The 25,360-nt window shown below is 25.6% G+C and overlaps 1 protein-coding gene across 2 annotated transcripts in view; it reads left to right on the top strand.

The window, feature by feature from the left end:
• The window catches only part of LOC114126352 (pyrokinin-1 receptor-like), a 46,013-nt gene that overhangs the window by 13,236 nt on the left and 7,417 nt on the right, over positions 1-25,360 (top strand). For both annotated transcript variants that reach the window (XM_027990282.2, XM_027990283.2), the window contains exons 2-5: positions 4,739-4,847; positions 7,577-7,837; positions 12,625-12,841; positions 20,519-20,807. In XM_027990282.2, the coding sequence (XP_027846083.1) occupies positions 4,795-4,847; positions 7,577-7,837; positions 12,625-12,841; positions 20,519-20,807 (820 nt within the window). In that variant the 5' untranslated portion in view covers positions 4,739-4,794. The remainder of the gene's footprint in view (positions 1-4,738; positions 4,848-7,576; positions 7,838-12,624; positions 12,842-20,518; positions 20,808-25,360) is intronic.

Here is a 25,360-nt window from a genome sequence, read left to right as displayed (position 1 = left end):
ATATCAAGAGACGTTTATCAGAATAAAAAAAAATAAATAACTGATATACGCGAATTGTATAATCGATATAGAATAAAAATGTTATATATTATATATTGGTCTGATACTTTGATGCTTATACGAATTAGGATTGTAATGGTCAGTGATCAGATATTATTATATAGGTGTCATACATATATTATATGGACGCAATAAGCCCATAAATAACATCGAAGTGTCAACTAACCATAACATATTTTATTTTAACTTTAACCAAAGGTTATCATTATAAATTACGTAGGTAGTCTGGTAGTCATATTTTTTGAGCTTGTTCGATAATAGTACGAATGCTGTAAACACATTTGCTTATTATAATGTATTAATGACCGTTACCGTCGTAACGGTCAAACAGCATAATAATTTCGGTGCCAATCGAGTTAATTATGGAATAAAAAATAAAAATTAGCAATGACGTATGTTTTTTTTTAATTCAACATAGTTTTTAGTAATATTAATAAATAAAAGTATAAAGTTTGTATAAAATACTGACAATTAAAAATACTTCGTTGCTTCCTTACTTTTATAAAACTATTTTATAATAAAATTACAATAATACATTTCAATTTTGAATACTATTTAAATATAATTAGTGATTAAATGGGTATAATAGAACATAACTAATAATTGAAACTAGATATTAATTTAATAAAACAATATTAGTACCTCCCATCTGATGGTATCGACTTTGAAAATATACGACTCAAAAAAACCCCCTATTTAATAAGAATATTATAAGTTATAATTTATAACTAACTATACTATTAACAATTTAAAAAAATATTTTACACTAAATATTTTAAAATAAAAAAAAATATTAGAAATCACTCATAATAATTTATCGAATCAATTATATAAATATAAACAAATTCTGCTTGATATAAAATTTAATATTTAAATTTTAAAATTTAAACTAATGGAATTTATAATTATTATTTCATTTTTAAACGATCACAAAAGTTAATAAATAACAATAAATAGGTACAGATTTATATTTCATCCAGTTAATTTATTTTTCTGATTAACGTTAAACATGATTAAGTATTAAAATATATACATACCTAAACATTAAAATATTTAAATTTATAGAAATGTCTATAGGTATAGACAGTATAGATATAAATAATTTATAATTATTTTATAAAAATTTCAATTAAATTGAATTTAAAACTCATATTATTTTCATAATTGTTCAAATAAATAAATTAAAATTTTATGCTTTACCTTGTTCACATGTAATATACATTATAATTACTATAATGACATTTGAAATAACTAAAAATTAAAAATAGAAAGTTATAATTCAGTGTCATCTCATCTATAGAATATGACAACACATGTATCTTAGGAGGAAAAGTGTATCATGCTCTTTGGATTTGAAAATATAATTTCGATTTTGTTTTATTCAATTTTTATCTGGGAATATCGAATTTCAACTTTTAGTAAAAGTATAAGATTTTTTTAAACATAATTCTTAATAATCAATAATAATAAAAAAAAGACGTATCTTTTTTAACTTATAGGTAATTTCTTTTTTATTTTAACGTATATAAACTTCTGTGATAGCCTTGAATAACAATGTAGTTACAATAATATTTCTTTATTGTATTTTTAAGTCTAAAACTTTCTTACTGATATAAAATGTTGACATAAAATGTGTCGGATGAATGTTTATATTACAGCTTATACCGTTTTACGGATTTATTTATTTTTATTAAGTACCTACCACATTTAGCTATATTCATTAAATTGGGTCTTTATTAATATTAACTGTACGCTATAATAAAATTGCATTGACTTAAAACTTTTGTTGTATTTGGTTAAACTAAAATAAGTTATATAATATTATTAGTAGTATACTAGACAATAATTATATTTAAGTATCTACTCAAACATGTTTATATTATTGATAGATTTATTGGCCCATACAATTATTAAGAATAAAAATGAATTTATTTTACCATAAAAAAAATGAATAGATCGAACAATAAGTGATAAGAATGGAATCAACATTTAAAAAAGTATAATAGTAATATAAGACGTAATATGAGTATGTATTTATATCCAGTTCTTATCACCACAACTTTTACGATCAAAGTTAACTTTATTATTATAAATATCAACTATTCGTTATACATGTCGTACAACATAAACGTTTTATTTTAACATGTATTACCAATTAAAATTAATTACTAGAGTACTAGACCCGCAATTATTAAGTTTCAATTTCACGGGTGGACAATTTTATCAAGAATATATTGTATTTTAACAAGCTTTCTATATCACATATAATAGTAGACATATATAATGATACGCCATTAAATATTGTTTGAGCTTCAATTAAATTTTAATGAACACATTTGACTGAATACTTTGATTGTATAGTATGTATTATACTGTATGACTTACACATTAATTTATGCTGGTGGCTAGATATCTAATATACATATGAAATTTCTAAAAAGAAAAAAAATTAACATAATATTTAAATTGTGACATGAGTGGCTATCGATTTATGTCACTAAAATAGCAAACGATCCGTGCCATTTCTAATGTTGACATACTCCGAATTCTACAAACTCTATAATATATCAATATTTTAAGCACCCATCAACACTTCTAAAAGATTAAACGAATAATTATGATGACATTGAAAAAGAATATCGAAACCAATGCTTTTAACGAAACGCAATAAATTCTCGACCTTTGAGAAATTTTGACGACATTATTTTTAACGAATATGTTTATCTTTTGCGCAGACTACTCAAGTGCGTTCTTTCTTTATGCAAACTTTTACAGACACAATCAGTAGATTCAATTCTATTAAAGAGCACTACATCTCAAACCATAATTTCGGCACGATTACACCATCCCTCTTCTGCAGTTTGTCCTATTATCTTATATATAATAATTTACAAATAAAACAGTAAATAGCTATAGGCGTCGTTTGTATTTCGTAAAAGCTTAAATTGTATTTTCGTTTAAAAGCTGTTATGCATGCTAATATATATATATAATATAGGTATCGACTATACACTTACACTAGATAATATAACCACACCTCAAGTAGATGTAAATATTTATTTTAAAATCAATAATACACTGTTTTTTTTTTTAAATAAACTTAATAAAGAAACGGTTTGACGTCCAACGTCTAAACTATGCATACTATTTTATTGATTAATGTGAAACATAATTGTAATTTGCTTAGTTTATTATTTTGAGTTTAAACGTGTAGTAGAATATTAATCTAGAATAATATTTTTAATACGGTTTTATTAGTAAGATGAGAATAATACAACTGCGATGGTTATGTTAATGCAATAGCTTAAACCTTCAAAATTTAATGAAGTCATCCTGTTACCTAAATACTACCGTTCTACACTTACACTGTTATTCAAAAATCTGTTAAACATAAGTTAGGTAATTATAAAACATAGTTAGTATTATAAAGGCATACTTACATACCTGGTAAAATATATATTATAAAAATATAACTGTGTCACAACTATTGCCGTGATTTTAATTTTGAATAGTCGTGGCCTTTTGATACGTAATACGAAAAAAGGTAAGTTTGTTCGAAATTTATATTATCTGAACCCAATTTGATTAGCTCAACAAAATATTATGAAGTATAAACATTTTGGAGTCACGCAATGTCAAAAGCATACCGCTTTCAATGAATGTCACTTACAATAGGATATATTTCTTTGGAAAAGCAATAAATATAAAATAATTTCATTAAGTCTTTAGTATTTCGAACACGTCATGTTAGTCGTCTTCGAAGGAAGATTCTTAAAAACGAGATAGAAAGGTTGGAATATAATGAACAACATTTTTTTTTATCCAATTTTGAACAGAACGTATTCAAACTTATTACGAAAAGTTAATATAAAACATTAAAGTAATAAGTAACTTTTTTACATAATCTAAATAATTAAAATGTATATGAATTGTATATTTATATTTATTATTAATATATAGCAGTTTTAAAAATGGTAAATATTTAAAGTTTTTAATTATTTGTTTATCCATAAAAAAATTGAGCTTTTGCTCTGTTCTTTTCATTCTTATACAGTTATACTATCTTCTTTAATTTTTTTTTGTTTTGATGTTATTTATATGTATATAACTTTAATTTAAAAATGCTATAGAGTGAATTTTTATTCAATTAAACTTAATATAATAATATAAAATAAAATTTATTTTAAAGAAATTATAATTTTAATTTTAGATTATTTCCTCTCAGCGTAATAACTAATAACTATTAGAATTATATAATACTGAAACAGGTGTCGAGTATTTTTTTTTTAACACAAATAATAAATTAAACAAAATATGAAAGGGTGCGATAATAATTAATAAGTGACCATTTGTTACGGACGTTAATATATAGTCCTGCAAATTGAGTATGCAAAATGTGTACTATTATTATAAATACGTTGATTTACGATTTACAATTGTATAACATTATATAAGGTTGTTTATAGTAATAATTATTGTTGAACGCTATTCTATTTCTTCATATCGATATTTTAGATTTTACTAATAGTAGTACAATTTATTATATTCCATAGAGTATAGACAAAGTGAAAAGCGTGTTCCAAAAAATAAAAAATTATATTTTATTAATAAAGAACATTAAAAAAAAATTGTCAATTATTAAATATAATATATTTATTAAATTTAAACGCTTTTTCAGGGTTCCTAGTGCGATGGTGGCTTGAATAATGTATCAGTTGTATTGCATTTTTGAGTATGCTGTCTGAAGAAACTTTAACAAACGACACCTTCTACAACGACAGCATTAGGTAAAAACGCTTGTATTTGGAATGAAACATTTAAATATAAGACATCGACTTATATCGTTAATACCCGTATAAAGTATAACGCATGAGGATAAAACGAACGCGTGCGTTGTACTCGTAAGTACCATGACCGTCGTTCAGTAGGATAAAATGATACTTATTTAACTCATAAAAATATTATTTTTTAATATTTTTAAATAAGTATTGAATATAACAGTGACTCTAAAATATCTATACATAAGTTATAATAAAAATAAGAATATAATTGGTAAAAATAATTTAATTTTCTACTGTTTCTGAATTTGATTAATAATTATTTGAAACGTAGTTACTATTTTTATTAATATAATATTTTAATTATTTTCTACTAAAATAAAGAGGTATTTAACTTGATAAGAGAATGTTGAGGACTATGACATACAATTTTTACGACAATAAATTATACCTAATAATTATAAAATCACTCTCTATATCTCCATAATTGTACAAATAATAATAGTTCAACTATGTCAAATCGAAGTTTATTTTTCCTTTTAAAATAAATATGAATCAATAAACCATGTAGAATGAACTATGCGTAATATATAAAAGTAAAAGTAATGGTAAGTATTTCAGAGTAAGATCAGATCGAAAGAAGAATTTTGAAATAGGTAACAATATTTATGTTGGTTTAGATCTTATAGAGCTGAAATTTAAAAAGAAAAAAAATATTATGCAAAATTATTATAAAAAGCTATAGTATTTTTACCTACTTCAAAGGTTTATAGACATATATAATGTATATTTTTACATCCTTAATTATTACAGAACTTTTAAGATGCTACCGAGAAATATTTGCTTGGTTACTTGTAAATTAATGGTAAAATAAATTTCAACTGACTAATAATATTATGAACAGAATGGCCGTATTATATCCTATAAGTATATGACCAAATAAATAATTTAAAAATTATTAATATCAGAAATAATTTACTTTTTAAATTTTTTTTTAAAAAAAAAAATCGATTTTAAACTTTTCAAAAAATAGTGAAAGAGCCTCGTAAAAATCTTCAATTTGTTGGATATATAGAAAGTCATATTTATATATAGGATACATACTATCAGAACGAATTGAACGTGATAATCATCTGGGGACAGTCAAAGGAAAGACAATTTAAAAAAATACAACAATGAGTTCCGCTTACACTTCTATTTCGAAATCAATACCTATCGGGATATGGTTGGGCAAAATAGAATTTCCAAATTTTGAATGAATTGGATGATTTCTGTAATAGTGACTTTATTTGCATTTTTATCCCATTTATAATCAAAAAAAAAAAAAAAAAATACTAAAGCATTTGGGTGGTAATAAATAATGTTATTAGATTACGTGACTTTATTGAGAGGTTCTGTCATTTTGAAACTAACCATCTTGATCTTCAAATTGCATTATTGCGAGTAATTATGTTTTATCATATCAGTTGAACCCAAGAATTCTATCGTTAATCGAAAAACGTGAGCAAAAATATTAATTGCGTATACTTAATAAATTGTATATATTATTATATGAGAGAGATAGTCATGTCGTTACTCTACTCATTTCAATTAAATAAAGTGAACAGTTATGTGAACGTTTTAGTGATTGGCGTCGATTTTGAATAGGTGTTTGAACATATAGTCACTATTGTACCACTGCATATTGTTTTCGACGAAGACAATAACACTTCAATTGCAAACATGTTATAAGTGATAAGGAATGTAGGTATAATGTACTATAATACCAATAAATACGCCCACTGTTGTAAGAAAATGCAATTCCGCGTTTCGAATCAAAAACTTTAACTTATAGGTACCGTGATATCACCATCCTATATGCGTATATTCGGTCGATCACGATATTTCATATTAAATACTATGTTCTTGTATTATTTACGATGATCTGGAATGGCTAAACTATTATCAATATTATAAATATTAATATATTCCTCTATTTTCTTCTCGGGTTTCGGTATGGTAGACTTTAAGCAACAATATCGCGTGCAAACTGTACGTGATGAACCGATAACGATATTTTAATTTGTAGACCTTTCAAACGATACGTATTTACAGGTTTGAAAATTGATGGAAAATCATGAAAAATAAAAAAAATTATTATTATTTAAAAAACTATTAATAATTATTTCTTTAATATTATATGGTCAAAGAAAAATAGGATGAAATCAAAATAATAATGTGAGGTTTGTTAGCGGTAATAAAATACAATACATCGAACATTATTGTATAGAAAATATTATTGTCTACCGAAATTAAAAAGGGAAAAATGTACCGAACGAGTTAAATGTATAACAGAATAAAGTGCAGAGAATGTCGTACGACGTGCAGATGTTTATTGTTTATAAAAATCAAAATATATATATATTTATACAGTGAGATCGGATTTAGGGTAAGAGATAGAAGAGGTGCGTATCTTAGATAAATCATATTTATAATTTATGTATCTACTCAAATCTACTCAAACGAACACTCATAACCTTACTGTGGAATTAGACTACGGGTCTTCGGACATCCGTTGAATATAATAATATTATGTAGGTATTCTTATTATAATTACTATTTCTTTTATTATTATCGTTGTTTTTGTTTTTATTGTTATTCTATTGTTAATATATCTCGTTACTGTCGCTATTTTATATTATTAATAATGTCATTTTTATCATCTTTGACGTTTACCGTGTTTCTGGTTTCAAATATAGCTACGGCAATAACTACAGTTCACACGATGATCATCAGTGGGGCCCGAAGAGAGACTCGCTACCAGTTGTCGTGCCCGTCACGCTCATCTACACGCTGATATTTGCCACAGGAATCGTGGGCAATGTGAGCACGTGCATAGTGATCGCCCGAAATAAGTACATGCACACGGCCACCAATTACTATCTGTTCAGTCTCGCTGTGTCCGACCTGCTACTACTGTTGTCCGGATTGCCGCAGGAAATTTACCTAACATGGTCCAGGTATGATAATCGATCTGTACATTTTCGTATTAGCGGGGGGAAAAATAATGTATCAAACTAGAATAATTGTGGGGTATATTATGGGTGTCATAAATTCCACCGTAGCGGTAATGATAATATTATATGGGCGTACCACATTCTATACACTATTATCATTAATTTCTTTCAAAACAGCACACACGTGCAGGCCATATTGTTCACAGACGCAATAGTAGTTGTTTCCGCACTGCAATGTCGAGTGTATTTGGCGGATTTTATTATTGGCACGACTAGTTGGGATGTGGGTCTTCCTTTCCGACAATTTTTTAATCGTTCAATATCAAGAGAGATATAATAATTATGATGTATTATACAAAACAGCAGTGTGGGCATTATAAATAGGTAATCGTGCAATAATATCGTAGTAGGAAAATAATCATCGTTGTATTCAAATAGAATTATTATTTGTATGAATTTTAATTTATTATAAACCATTTTTTCACAAATAGAACTTATTTCCTAAATCTTTAAAAACCTACAATGTATACAATTTCGGCGTATCATTTTAGCTATCTATAAACATAATCATAAAATATACAGCGAGTAGTGCGCATTAGTGAGTAACGAGTCTTATTTACGAGTAGTTTTCAATTATATTTCTTGTAATATTTTGAAAACGTTGCACAACCCATTTATAAGAATGATGTTTATTCTTTGTGTTTGCTAATAGAATGTTATTTTGTGTCCCCAATTTATAGGTGGAACTAAAATTATATTTATTCGATTTATTGCCAAACGTGTCAATTTTGACTTAAACGTTCAATAAACATTAATAACGATAAAATAGTCTCATAATTATAATTATGTTCTAACGACTAAAATTATACTTCTCTTAAACAGTATAAAACATATAAATGTACTTTATTAAAAATGTTAAGTCGTTATCGAAAAAATATCCATTGTTAGTACATCATTATTGTCCATTTTGAAAATCTTCGCTTTGCTCAGAATTTAAAATGAATAAAAATAATGATACGGATTTCGATATCTTTGATTTCTTTTCAGAATTTTTTCATTAAAAATAAAATAATGGCTATTTTATCTTAATAGTGTTATTATTATTTTAAATTACTGTAATATTTTATTTTATTATATTTAAATAACAAAAATAATATTCTAAATAAAAAAAGATAAATAATTTATAAATTTATAAATAAATAATAAGACAATGTACCCTGTAAATAGTTTCACGCTTAGGCCATTGGTTTGAAATTATAAATAGGTTTTAAATATGAGCATCTACTCAGAGATCCTGTTGTATGACAATTGCACAATAATGTTAATTATTTTCAATTTTGAAGCGTATATCACAAAACACTTCAATGCTTTTTGTTTTTAGGTACTGCTTCAAATACGTAGCTTTTATACATCTACAGTATACGCCTACCTTAGCTGTTATACTGTTTTTTTTCTTTTTAACAATTATACAAACGTATTACTTATGTTGTTTTATCGATTCCCAAAAATTTACAATTCCCAAATACTTTGTCACAAAAATACTACAAAGTCATCTAAATTGAATTTCAATTTTAAAAATATAAGAACACGTAGGATATTTGATTTAATTATAATCATTTAACACTCTGAGATGATAAATTCTTAATGGGGAAAAATGCTTCGAAAATAACAAATAATAACTCTATGAAGAATAACGAATAAGGATAATATAATGGTTACAAAAGAATATTATGATTATAAAACATTCTCGTTCTTGACCGAGAAAAACTTATAAAACAGTGCCTCGGGGACGTATTGCATTGTTAATTTGTATAACTGCGAATCGTATGAAATAAACTAAAAGAAATCACATACTCTTGTTAAGCAAATTCGACATTTTAAAAATATATAATTTATAAGAGATGTGTATGTACTCGTATGTATGTATATGTATGTATGTATGTATATATGGGTGTCTACGCTCTCTATAATGACGTATATAAAGAAGACATTTGATAAGATTACATCCGCTCCAGGTGAAGAATAAAAAGCAAGATTTGATTATATTATAGTGGATTTAGGACACAAAAAGAAGAGTAATTTATGCTAATTGAGGACTAGATCGGATGAAGGGGTATTATGTTTTTGTTTTATGCAAACAACAGATGATATGAAAGTAATTATCTACGCATAAAAGCACAAAAACGATTCTTTTTATTATAACATTCAAAAAACAAAAGGTTATTTACTACGCCTTTATTGTGAAAATAATCGAAATAAATAATGACAAAAAAAACAAACCTTAAATTAAATAAAAATATACATTTTTTTAATTAATTAAAACTTTGAGTATCTAAATAAATTTATTTATCTGTGCTTAAATATCTTTATATTTTTATATACGTCAAAAGCTGTTGCATTGTATTTCAAAAAGAACATATCAAATGTAATACAGAATATATTTTTACCTAGATAATTTTACTATTGTTATTGTTATTATAATATATTCTTAGCTCAATTCGTAAAAAAAAAAAATGAGTTTCTCTTTATAAATATATAAATAAACAAATTTTAGATGCTTTCGTTTTAATTAAAATATGTAGATAACTATTTTAATTACATAAATCTGTATCGTATACATTCCAAAAGATTAAATATCACTAACATTATTAAAATGTTAAATATAGGTAGGTTTCAATAAGTTTTAAAAGTAATAAAAGTAATTTAAAAGTATTAAAAATAAAAACTTGTCGAAGTCTTTTAATAACAATGTTATAATACTTTAAATATTTTTTAACACAGAAATATAATATTTGGGTTCAAAAATAAACAATAAAAATATATTGTTTGTCAATGATCAAGTTTAAATAATATTTTATTCTCATTACTTAAAAATATAATATTATATATTATGTATAAAATGTTATACTGACGGTCGCATACACGAAGGATATTAAACAACATACTAGAAAAACAATAAAACAATCGAGAAATAGATTTATTGCCAGCTATATTTACTACAATCGATAATGATGATAGTGATATTTAATATTGAAATATACCAGTTTTATTCGATTTTTTACTACCATTTAAGAAGATTGATCGTATTTTTAATAAATGGTCATTAATATATTTAGGATAGTCCTTGTACATTGTATGATATTTTGAAAGATTAACATTATGTATAGCCTTGTAAAGTACATAAAACGACTTTCCGTGCATCATTACACAATATTATCTGTTAAGCTATTTTAAAAACATAAATTAATAATGCATAGTATATAAATATGTATTATATTATGTATAGAGACAATCGTGTAATTGAATGTTATGGAACGGTACATATAATATACAAAGAGAAGTGTGATGATTTCTATTTAATTTCTCTCACTGAAAGAAACCAATATTACCAATTTAGTATAATACTATAAATGTGTCCGTTTACAATATCGATTATTCATCATCATAAGAATTTGTCTAAAATTAGTCCTAATGGCGGGCTATTTTAAATTTATCATAAATTTTTTTTGGAATATTTTACTTAGTAATTTGGATAATATAAAAAACTATATTTTTAAAAGTGTCATTACATTTAAATTTACTTTTAGTGCAGTTAATAATAACCAATAAACGTTTTATTTATGTACAAAGCTCAACATTAAAAACACCTTAATATTTTTTTTTATGTGTATTACACACTCTATCTCATAGATTCCCAACCTATGGTCCACGAGACATTATGAGGGAATCCGCGAGCCATACTTATAAAATTTAAAAATATTTTAAGTAGGTATTTCATTTTCCTTTGAGGCATAACACAAATACTGAATAATGCGTAGGTTCCCAAGCTATGGTCCGCGAACTATTGGTGATCCGCGGCCATACTTATAAAATTTAAAAATATTTTAAATATTTTATTTTCCTTTGAGGCATAACACAAATACTGAATAGTGTATAGTACGTCGTTTATTTATAAATTTATATTATACAGTAAAATTTATATTATTTTTTCAACCGATAATGTTATCTTGTTTGTACATTAAGATATGATTACATTGACAGATGTACATTTTTTTAGAATAGTAATTTGCGTTAAATTATTTATTATTTTAAACTTCAATAAAAAATGATCAACTATAAACATTATTAAAAGCCTGCTATAAGAAAAATTATTTTTTATTTATTCATAATCTAAATTCTAAAATGTGTGAAAAAAATGTATTCTTATATCTATTTAAGAAAAATAAAGAATACAATTGAGGTGGTCCGTAACGTATTGAAAGTTCTTCAAGTGGTCCGTAGCACCAAAAAGGTTGGGAACCTCTGCTCTATCGAGTATCGACACCATACACCAAATACATCGATTTGCCAGTGTAATCGTTTCATAGATTGTAACCAAAAACTTTTAACAATAATAAAAAAAAATACTACCAAGACGGTTAGATGTATTTAATTAGTATTATAACTAATGGTTATATTGAAGAATTTGACTCAAAGGTGTTATAAATTCTCCAACAAATACCTACACACTCATTACTCAAGTATACAAAATCTCGACTAATTCGAAAAAAATCACCACAGAATGAATTAATATATCACTTGATACTACTTTTATAGACGATACCTATTATAACAAAAATGAACATGTTATAAAAATAAAACAATTGTTAATTATTAATTGTTTTAAAAAAATATGTGTATACACGTTTCTAACATTATATAACAAACTTTATTGCATAATTATTATAATTGAATGATTTAAAAAAATTAAGGAAATACATCATAATTACTATTTTTTTATTATTTTTTAGGTATCCTTATGTGTTTGGAGAGATGTTTTGTATAATCAGAGGGTTTGCTGCAGAGACATCGACGAACGCTACTGTACTAACAATTACGGCGTTTACCATTGAAAGATACGTTGCAATTTGTCATCCGTTTTTATCACACACAGAATCCAATCTGTCCAGAGCATTCAAATACATATTAATCATTTGGGTTGTAGCGTTAACACTTGCGTTTCCTCAGGTAAATGTTTCTTTGTGCTTAGAAATTAAATGGTTACAACTTCCAAATAGTATGAGCAATTTTTAACTTAAATTGTATCGATCATAATAAAATTCATATAACAAAAAATATTACGAGTCGAAAAAAAAATTTTTAACTTCTAAACTATTGATTATTATTATTATAATATACTTATTCTCCATCATCGCATAAAAAAAAAAATTGCTATAAATAATAATTACTCGACTACATATTATTTAATATTATACGAATATTACCCTATTAAAAATAAAAATGTGTATTTGTTCACTGTAACCTTGGCACAAAAAAAAATGGTTCAACACACCATTTTTATATGTAGGTAGTTATTATAATATTAAACATCTTAAAAGTTGGACCATTACAAATAATCTATTTTCGAAATAATGTCTCATTACGTTTAGTGATAAAAAACAAATAATAAGCACATTCGCACAAGTTACATTACCTCTATGCATTGTTATAATATTATGTATTTCATTCGAAAAGTAAATTTCTTCTTTCGTAATATAAAAGCTCCAATAAGGCTTAAATTAAACGCTTGAACAGACTTGAGGCTACATTTCAAGTAAAACTTTCATCCATCAGTGTTCTTGATGATCTTATATTACATTGTCTCGCCATAGGCAATTGAAAGTTTGGTGGCCAAAGGTTTTAAATGAAAAACAAAGGTGTATAACGTTCCCAAATCGTCGAGTTTTTTTTTTTTTTTTTGATTCTGTAAATAAATACAAGAGATATATGCGCATAACTATTCACTATTCTTAATATTATATCACTGTGTAAGTGCACAAATTAAATACATAACCCACTATAACATACTCGGAAGTTAGAATTTTGTTTCCATATTATATTGTTTACTGATACAGTTCCAATGTGTTGAGGGGGGAAAAGTTACAAACCGTAATTTTATAAACTATGCGAACGGCCTATTGTATACGTCATCTCCAAGTGCGTCTGAACACAGCATCAGATCGAGGGTGTTGAAACTGTAGGTTCATTCCCAGACATAAATTGTATACGTTGGTGTATTTTCTATCATAACTTATACATTAGCGACAAATCGACTTAGCAAAAACAAAAACAAAGAATATGTTTTGTCATTTTAATCATGAAAAACAAGATAAAACAAAAACAAGCAAAAATGAATTTCACGTAGGTTTAAACTTAAAAAACTTGATCAAAACAATGTTTTATACATTTTCAAAAATAATTAAAACTATAATATGTATAGTAAATTATATACATAATTTATTATGTAAATAAGAAACTTGTAATGCACTTTCGGAAAAAAACCTCCAAAAAGTTTTTAAAAAATGTCATTATCACTAAAATTATTTAACAATTTCGACGAAAAATCTATATTTATAAAAACATATTTTGTACAAAACATTGTTTAATTCATAAGATACTTTATAGTATTAAATCAAGTTAGGTTTTATTATATTTTACTGTATAATAGATTTTTTTTTTTTTACACAAAAAAATTCAATTACGAGCAAAGTATTCTTTGTTTATAAAAATAATACTAATCTAATATTACAACGAAATATTTAATTTACGTCTTAGTTATTTCAATAAAATTTGATGGATTTTAGTACAGTTACCTGGTGTTAAAATTCATTAATCTCATTAGTCTAGCACTGTCTAGACTTTACTGTATTATTGTTATTTTTGAAGTGGTATTAACTGTATTTTCCAATTTTATTGTTTGATCAACGTCAACAAACATTGACGATTCATAAATGATTCGTTTATATATACAGCTGACGGCACATATAATAGGTACCTTAATATATGTAATAGAATAAATCGTTGACACAACGAAAAAACTAATTAAAATCTAAAGAAACCAATTTCTGTATTCGGTAAATGTATAACAAGTAATGAAATAATGGTTGTAGAAATAAGTGTACTTGTCAAAAATTCGAGTAAATATTCTTTCGGGAATTTTTCTTATAATCATAATTTTTTATATTATTCTTTAATAAATTTCTATATGACTTAAAATCATCTAGATTTATTTATTTAATTTTATTCATGCTGATCATATTATAGTCATAATCGGATAACATGATTCTAACGGGATCGTTATAAAACATATACAAACAAACTATAACATTTTTAACATAATTTTCAATTCGTTCTGTACTTATTTTATCTATTCAATAAATCTGTTGCTAATTTTCGGCCTTTACTAATCAAGTTGTAAGTTGTAACCATAGTCACGGATGTGTCAAAAAAAGTACTATCCTGACGGTTTTCTTTTTGTCATCGTTTTGTCGACGTCAATTTAGGGATGTCTTGAAATGTGTTTGTTTTTACTTATTCGAACAAATAAAGCTCTTATTTAACAAAAGTACGCACCAAACAATTTAAAAACTTGATAAACATTTATAATAATATTATACACTTCATTACCACATATTATATTTCCTTCGATTTAATAACATTTATACAGTTTATGTATGGCCATAATATTTTATCATCACATGACAAAATTGCATTTTAAATCGTTAAATACAAAACTGACATAAACGTTGCAAACAATAAATTTATTAGTAATATTCTTTATTTATTTTCATAAAAATAGAATAAAATTATTGAAATTGTTTTATTTTACCTATTTAATCCGAACAATTTTTTAAATATTTCTTGTCCTGAAAAGCTATGTCAATTTCAAACACCAAAGTTGGTTAAGTTTTTCATTTCACAGTGTGTGTTTTAAATTTTATTTAACGTACCTAATAAAATATAATACATTACCATAACTAAAAAGTTGCTATATTATATCACAAAATATGTGTTATTAATTAAATTTCATTAAACATTTTTATTTTACCGAATTGTGTTTATTTAGAACTAAAACTATTCGATGCAATTATTGATATGTCTATTATTTTAATGAGTTGAACAAAAATAACGAAAATAAAATATGACAGTTGTTTAGTTTTGTTTATAGTAGTTAAAATAAAAGTCTGAATTAACCAATATAAAGAAGCAATGCTCTGTATTTTATGGAAAACTGTTCTCGGTTTATTTAACATTTTAAAACTGAAACTATCTGCTTTTTCTAAATGTGAACCGCATTTAGAACCATAAATTATAGCGATGGTCTCAACTTTGTTCCTAATTTTATCAACAGAATCTGATTGTTTCATTAAGACGAGGCATGAACCTTTTAAAACTTTAACTATTTATGCACTGAAACATTGTTTCCAGACTTATCATTTCATTATACGACGAAAAATATCCACCGAGTAGCGACAGCAAATCGAAACATTGACCACTTCTATAAAATATAATTTTATATTTGACGTGTTTGACCTAACACCAATTAATTTTAATACTTATTAAGTTTATGTATAATATGTAAGAAACTCACAGTTGAATATTTCTTGATAATAATTTTAACGATGCTAAAGGTTAAAGCAGCGTTCTAAGACTTTAAAGCGAGACCTGATTCCGACCTGTGAATAATTATGTAGATGTCACTTACATAACGTTTTTAATTTCCAAAATAATCATAATTTAGACACCAACCGTTATAATAACTTATTTTAAACGTATTCAAATTCATTTCCCAATATAACTACTTTTTACTTATATAAAGGTGTTTAAACTAGCTTAGTTTCGTAAAATATCAAATACCTATAAGTAATATTATACTATATTATTTTTTTTTTAAATAACTTAAACATTGGAGCCCATAAAATGATCAAATATTTTTGTCTCGCCTCAGCATCTACTATGTAAATGCACTGCTGTTTCTTTTATATTTCAAACCATTCCCATTTTCCGTAGAATACCTAAATATAATCTATAAGTTCAACGCTCAAATCTGTTAGGTGAGCATAATTTTCGACTGACTAAGTAATATAGTTTTCTCTGCTTAAGTGTTTAATTCAGTGGTTTTCAAACTGGGTGCCGCGAGTATCCACTTGTTTTTTTTATAAATTACCGATTGCATTTAATTGTGATATAAGAAAATAAATTAATAATTAATTCAAAACAATTTGTTCGTCTAAAAAAAGATCAGTGTGCAGTGAACATTTTTTGAAGTTTACGGTGTGCCGTGTATAATAAAAGTTTGAAAAACACTGGTCTAATTAGTATTATCGGTCGACCTACGTTTTCAAACCTTTAATTTAGTGCCTTATAAATTGTAATTTAATTTCCTTACTTGCAAAAACCTTCTAGTGGTAATAAAATTGTTTCAAGAAATTTTATTCAACAAGTATAAATAATTTTACCACCAACAGAACCGTAGACCGTAACACATGTAGATTATTAGTATAGTTAATTATTAACTTTAGTAATGTTACTTAATGAATGATAATGATAATATGAAAGTCTAAAATATTAAATAATAATAATACCTTAATAATTCAAGAATATTTTTATTTAAATAATCGATTATTTAGAATTGTTTTAAACAATTTAAATGTCAATTAACTTTTAAAAAATAACATAAATACTCGTATAAAATTTTTGCGTAAAATGTCTACGATATGGAATATAATATGATATGTTACTATATTGTTGTAAAAGATTTAAAAAATAATAAAACAATTAACTATTATACAGTGCTTATGACTATATACTTAATACACATAATTTAAAATACGTATACCAAATGTACCTATTATATTATGATTTATTATCATTATCTATCTTTAACACACTTATAAATGATGGCTTTCAAGCATTTAATTCATTTGTAAAATTATTAAAATAATCCTTTTTATAATATTATCAAATTAATGATTTTGTTTTAAACTCTGCCATACTTTTAACTTAAAAGTTTAACTATCATAATTGGTTAATATATTTCACGACCTTTACCGACAGTTCATAAATTAGGGTGAGTTGGATAAAAAATATACATTAATATAAAAGATAAAAGTTATACGAAGTATACCTGTTACTGTAAATATCCTGTGCTTATAGAGATTACTAGAATAAACATTTAAACCCACAATTAATAAAGTTATCAAATACTAATTATAAAATTTGTTCAAGGTATTCACCATTAGTTTTAAACTTGTGCGACTGCTGTTGAAATAAATATTTCTTCATTCCTTTTTTATTATACGAAGGCTCGTCTACTATGTGTCACATATCAATATATATATATATATATATTCCAAAGGAGATGCCACCATGTTTTCTCACAAAATCCATCAATGTTTAAAGTTACTTGTCTCGTTTCACGTGGCTCTTTATGGTAGATAAGTTTTCAACAAACTTTTTTGTTGCTATATCCAATTATTCAAGCGTAAAAATATATTAGTTTACTGATGGTTTATGGTTGTCCTTACAAGTAATAGATCATATACGTCACACGTGACAAATATTGTTTCCATAAACTTTTTCCAATACTCTAAATCAAATTATTTAAAATAAAACAATCGACTTTAAAATACTCAAGGTATATGGTTCATGTGTGCAGACTTATCTCTTCTTTTCAGCCTTTTTATAATATATTTTATTTATTTTCCTGTAGTAGGATTAAATCTGGACGACCGCTTGACACTACCTGATATTACACTCTTCTGCACTGACTAGGTCACAACGGCTTAGCTATACATTGATGACAAACATTCCCCAACCGAATTGACGTATGTAACGATTGACAAAGCAAAGACACGTATTATGTATTTAAATATTTAATTCGCTGATTGTGAAATGATCGGATGGACACATTATGTCATGGCGTATAATGCGTATAGTATTACTGTCCACGTCAAGAGTTAAGTCCTTATTTTAAATAATTTAAATACAATCGGCCAAAATATACCCTAAATAAAAATAAATATTCTACGTACCATACTCAGTAGTCTCGTAACTGAAAATATTGGAACGCATTATGCACGATATTTTCGATCCGTCCTGTAACTATTATAAATAATAACTACACGTCCAAATGCATATTACAAAAATATGGAAGAATAATGTTTACAAATGTGATTCATGTACATTGTACATATATATATACGATATTCTTATATTTTGTTCAACGTTAAACGAAAACAATTTAAAAGCATTTTTCAGTTTGCATTGGTCATCGTTCGGTTTTATGTTATTTCATTCCGGTAAAATATAAACAGAGTGCCTAATGGCCATGGTCAGACAACTTCACAGTCCGGAGCATTATACCGTTCAACGGTCAACATCCCCGTAATTATTTGAAATATATATATACAAACATTTCAGATTTCACAAATATATACATTATATGTAAATTGAATATTTCAGAATCACAATACTTGGAAATTGAATCTGAAACTGTTTTTTCATTTAATATTGGGCTATTCATTTTTTGAAATATTCTTTTGTATATTAAATTATGTGTATATGAACATACTTTTAATTTATCTGTTAATAATTAAAATAAAATATTTATTAAACCAAACTTTAAAATAATAAATATTAGCATTTATGAAATATTATTATATTAATTTTTTTTTTTTTTGAAAATCTTACATGACATACATATTTTTATGATAGTAAATCAACGTAATATAATAATATAGTCAATGTATAGTCACTAGAAAAAAAAACTCTATTTACTTTTTTTATCCGTACAACCTAATTATTCAGCGAACTACCTTTACTCCTGATTGATTTTAATTTAGTTAGTTTGTACGATCAATATTACTTCTAATATATATATATATATTTTTATCTGAAGTAGAAAAATCTGAAAATTACAATGCAATGAAAGACTCAATGATAGGATTTGTATTTTCCAAGCCATCCAGACACTAACAATTTGTCTGGCTTCAATAGTTCATTGTGTACAATCCATAAACTATTTTATTACAAAAATAAAATAAAATTATTGACAAAATTACAAAACAAATGTATATTACTACATTAGTTAAATAATATACCTTACTATTGAAACAAAATACGTAGTTTTAGAGTGAATTCAAACTACAATCGTCTGAGTTTTGAAAAATCAATCGCAATGTCTGATATGAGTATATGACTGATATTATATCGTCTGTGTATTGTATATTATACTCGTATACACAGAATATTTTTTGATGTTTATTTTTGAAAATAATAAGAAAAAATACATCTTCTGATTTGTAAAAAAAAAATGTGTATAAAGGTGCTGCCTCAGACCACAAATAATACTTAGCGTAATGCCATCATCATGGACGGATATGAAAAAAAAATGTATTGTTTGTTTTAGGCGTATAGTTTTATATACCTACCAGCGTATTATATTTATGTATACATATCGCTAACGAAACAGGCTTAAATCGCTCTCTTGAGTCCGTGATACTATATGCTTAAACAAGTCATAGCTGGTATTGCGTATTTGTCTTGCCGAGATTTAACGGAAAACGGGAAAACTTACTTACGTACACTTTTGGCGTGAGAGGGGAGGGGGTAACCCGGGGTTTTCGAGGTTAACCGCACGCGCAACGAGGTTTACAAAGTTCTGACAAACAAAAAAGGTTTAACCCAGGCAGAGTTGAAATTTACTCGAGGTAGACTCAGTGGCGGGGTAGCAAAGGGGTTGAGGTACAGAGCTATTGTGCGTGAAAAATAAAAAATAAATTCACTGGTAACCTTTTTTTTATCTCCATCACTCACTGCGTCGCAGACAATAATAATAACCAAGTGTCGTTTCCACTTGTACAGGCCATACAGATGGGACTTGTATACGCTCGTACACAGAAAGGCGTTATCATACCCGAGCTGTCCACGTGTGGGCTGGCTAACAAGCTGCCTTACGCGTTCGAACTGTCTTCGGTACTATTCTTCCTGGCCCCGTGGACGCTCATCATCGTCCTGTACATACTCATCGGCCTCAAGCTATACAAATCCAAACGCGACTCGTCCAGGACAACGTGCTCGGCTCACTGTCGGCATACAGCATGTCTGAGCTCCACCAACACCAGGGCCACCGGGCGCGTAGTCAAAATGCTGGGTGAGTTTAATAGTGCATATTTAATATATTATATAAATATACATTTAATATTTAAAAACCGTTTATTATCAAATAATACTCACCGCTTATCCCAAACACTGTGTAAAATTAAACGTACTGGACCGAATGCATTTTCATCAAACCTCGGTCTCGGTGTCAACAATTTCAGTACTAACGATAATAAAGTATATTATACCTTTACCTATACTTTATGGCTTCGTACTTTATGAAAACGAAAATACAATTATATATTTTTTAGTCTTTGCGGAAGTCTTTTGGTACACATACGCAAGTCAAAAAAATACTATTAACTTCACTCTTCTCAGCCCATCTAATAAATGAACTTAATAAGGAAAGTGTGCAGTTCGTTCGATTTTAACTAGATGCACGTCTTTCAGAGACTTTATATTGCTATTAATGTTTGTCGACATTTATTGGGAGTTGGGATTAAAACAGAAATGTAGAAATACATTACGTCAACAAAAGTGCATTAAACGGGTATTTGAACTTAACATTTTTTTCTGTTATTTTTTAATTTTAAAGCTTTAGACATGACGTTGTCAACATAAATGCTATTGGAAGACGTAATAAAAAAACCATTATTGCAAATTCGAGTGATACCAAATTTCGATTTGCTTCAAGTTCCAAAATTAAACAACAACTACTAGAATACCAAAAGTTTACATAAAATATATACAATATACAATATACATACATAAGTAACTTCTTATTTCTTGAAATTCTACAGATACTTTCATTATAATATCATAAAAATATAAAAGCCATAAAAACTAGGTTTCTTATTTTCATAAATACTAGATTATAGATTAATAATTATTTTCATATATTAAGTTTTAAAATTATATGCCATTAGGTATAGTAATATTTAAAGAAAGGGAACAGTTTTTTTTTTGTTATTTATTCAATAAAAATGCTATAAACGTAGAATTTTAAAACAACCCAAAAATATGATTATTTGACAAACTACATATTTTATTAACTATGAATAATCAATAAGCCTTATTACTAATTAAATGTTTTGTTTAACTGTCTAGATACTATGAAATAAATTTAAATGACTAATAAAAATTTTTCCCTTAGTTTTTATTTTACATGACCAGTACAATAATTAATAAGTTAACTTACTACTTGAAAATATACCCATAATAAATGAGGAAGAAATTATATATTAATAAGAAGAGGCTAATAATAATAAAAATAAGTATTCTGTTTAAAAAATAAGAATTATTCTAAATTAATTAATTTGTTATAAAAATTCAGTTTCATAATAAATTTTTATTTTATTATATTATTTTTCACCACAATGTGACTATTTGTAAAACTAATCAAATCTGCTAGTAGCCTACAGGTATATTATTATAAATGGTATAGATACTTTTCTGATTCAATCTAAGTTAGAAGGAAACGCACATATACGATTTCTGTAAATACATACATTCAAGAAATGAGTTTAATCTTGTTTATTATGATAGTTGAATTACTATGGATTATATAGAATATTGAAAAACTCATTCAAAGTTTAAAACATTTTGTAGTTTCTATTTGTTTGTTTCCAGGTATTATTTTTCATGAAAAATTATTAATTATACTTTTTTGTATAAAATTGCAGAAGTGAATACTAAATTAAAATTTAAAAACGTAAAATATTTGATAAATTATATTTTTAAATTGTTATACACTTATACCTACAGCATTATGTAGTTATGCTCTCAACTTGTGTTCCCATAATAAAAATAATAATAAAAATGTCCACGTTTATCAAACTATATGATTTAAGTACTTGTAAAACATATTTTAAACTATCAAAAAAAGTTTAAATAATTCAAAATGTAGCAAAACCAAATCTATCATATTATAACCTTAAACTTTTATAAGAAAATGATGAAACAAAACAAATTCAGCAATGCTCGACAAGAAACTGTTGTATTAGGAAATTTCAGACAACATTAATTTTTTAATTCTTTAGCCTTGAATGTCTATATTAATTATATATACTATAATAGTATAATACTATATATATTTTAAAACAGGTGAAAACTATCATTTTAAATAAAACAAATGCATAACCTAAATGATTTTATTTTATGATATTCATGATTTTATCAATTTATTATCTGTACTGAACCAATAATTTAATTTTATAGAATAAAAGCTATTGAAATAAACATATAATTAAAGTTTCAATAAAAAATAAACAACGGCATTTTAATTAAAGTATATCGTAAAATGTAATATCAAATGTATAAACAATATTATACAATTTAATTAACTTTTGAATCTTTGAAATGATATATAACAGTTTTTAAAAATCAAAGGTTTGACTATAAAAATTATTAAAATAAAATTCTATAATATTATGCAATGCATATATAGTCTACCTGAAATTTACTACAACTTCTTTATGTTTATTATATATTTCAGCATTTGATCATCAATACAAAACAAATATGGAATAACACTAATTTGCTTTATAATAATAATATAAATAATATAAGTAGTAGGTACTATGATATAATATTAGTCGGAAAAAATAGAAATCACAGAGCCGACTCTTCACAGACCCCTCCAATCAGACCAGTTAATTCCATCATATTATCCACTTCCATTAAACGTATATTTAAAAATCTATAACATTAATTAATTAAAAAAATTACAAAAATTAAGTTAATAAAATATCAATATTAACTTAAATTACCTATACAGGTGTAAATTGTGTTTACTTGATTTACTTAAAACAAACTAATAAATAGTTTCGAAATGAGAGAATATATCTGAGACAGTAATATTATTAGGAGTATACATTTAAAAATGTGAAATTTATGGACGTCATCTCCAGATACCTATGGGCATTTGAAAAATATTTAGAAAATGGGAGAGATAATGTCAAGAAAATAATTAATGTTATCAAGTGACTGGCATATTTTTAACTGTTTTTCTCTGAAATTCATACAACGCATACACAGTAAACTCCTATCCAGATAATCTAAGTTTAATATTATCAATTGATTTTTTTTTTTTAATTAATTAAAATACTTTTTAAATATATTATATAATATCATCTCCGTCATGCAAAAATTAACAAATTGAAAAAAAGTATTGCGATTTTACAATATTAAAATGTTCAATTGACTACATTTTACTCGACGCTGCCTATTATATAGACTGGAGTGATTCCAGTAGAACTGGTGTGACGCTATAGGCCTGTAGCGGATCGGTAATTCCAGAAACTATTATTTCCGTTTTTAGATAGATTTATTTAAAATACCTGAATAATTTCTATGAATAAAATTTAATTTGACACAAGCTCTGAACCAGAGCCCCCATTTAAGACATCAATATCCGGCCTGGTCTTACGCCTCTGTATTTAATATGCTAAATAATGAAAATAAGATTACAAAATTTAATGGAAAATAAGTCTTACTGAATTATACCACATAGTTGTATTTAACCTTAGAATCCAATGAGGTTGAAATAAATTACTCAACATTTCTGTTAATGTTAACAAAACCTCCGAGTTTTTGCTATTAACTTGAACCCTAATATAAACAGATTTTAATAGAGTTGTTCTTTTATCCTACTTTTTTAACTTGCGAGTATTCATTACTAGTTGAATTACAAATGTTAAATTAACATAAATAAGTTTTTTTGATGAAATAGTTTGAAAATTCATAATAAAGAATTTTACATAATATAAAACATTTGTGAAATATTACATATTTTATATTATAATATGTACCTACTACTTATCATAAAAATAAAAAATAAATTTTATTTCGTTTCAAACTTAAAACGGAAGTAATAAAATTATATTTATATTTACATTAACGAGTGGAACTTTGAAATTTTTTATTTCTAAATTCCACCTTTTTTGTGCTCATAACATATGCTTACGAAACTGGAAAACAGTCAGTTTAATATTTTACGGGAGAGAAAACTTGACTTTATTTGATATTCGATATTAGATAAAGAAAATATAAAAATATGTTATCGGTTTTAATATTTAAGACAATTATTAAATTTAATAATATTATTTAAAATTAAAAATTTACTTTGAAAATATAGATGAATAATTTTACATTATTTATCTCTTTAGTTAATCATTAAAGCTGAAAGTGGATATTATTTCATTGGTTGAAAATATAAGCCTACGCGTTTTATAAACATTAGATTATAAGACATAATATTATTATGTTTTGTATATTCCATTCAAATGTTCAATGAATATATTTAATACAAGAAAAATCGTCATCAGTTTACCACACCCGTCACAGAAATGTAACTCATGCATGCAAAAAGATTACACTGTCTCATAGAGGTTTTATAATTTTAATCCACCGTTAAAGAAATAAAGTAAATTTCATAGCCCCCTCGCCATGCTACCATTTTTAATTACTAAATCCTTGCACTACACACCACATAATAAGTATAAAATAATATAACAAATGCGAGTTAAATTAAGTCCTCTATTATTAAAAATTAAAATCATGACCGGGTATTGGAGGATTAACAATAAAATTAAATATAAACCAAAC

The sequence above is a fragment of the Aphis gossypii genome, chromosome 3 (assembly GCF_020184175.1).
Source record: "Aphis gossypii isolate Hap1 chromosome 3, ASM2018417v2, whole genome shotgun sequence".
Taxonomy (NCBI): Eukaryota; Metazoa; Arthropoda; class Insecta; order Hemiptera; family Aphididae; genus Aphis; species Aphis gossypii.
Note: the sequence above shows the minus strand (reverse complement) of the source record. Positions and strands in the feature narration are given on the sequence as shown.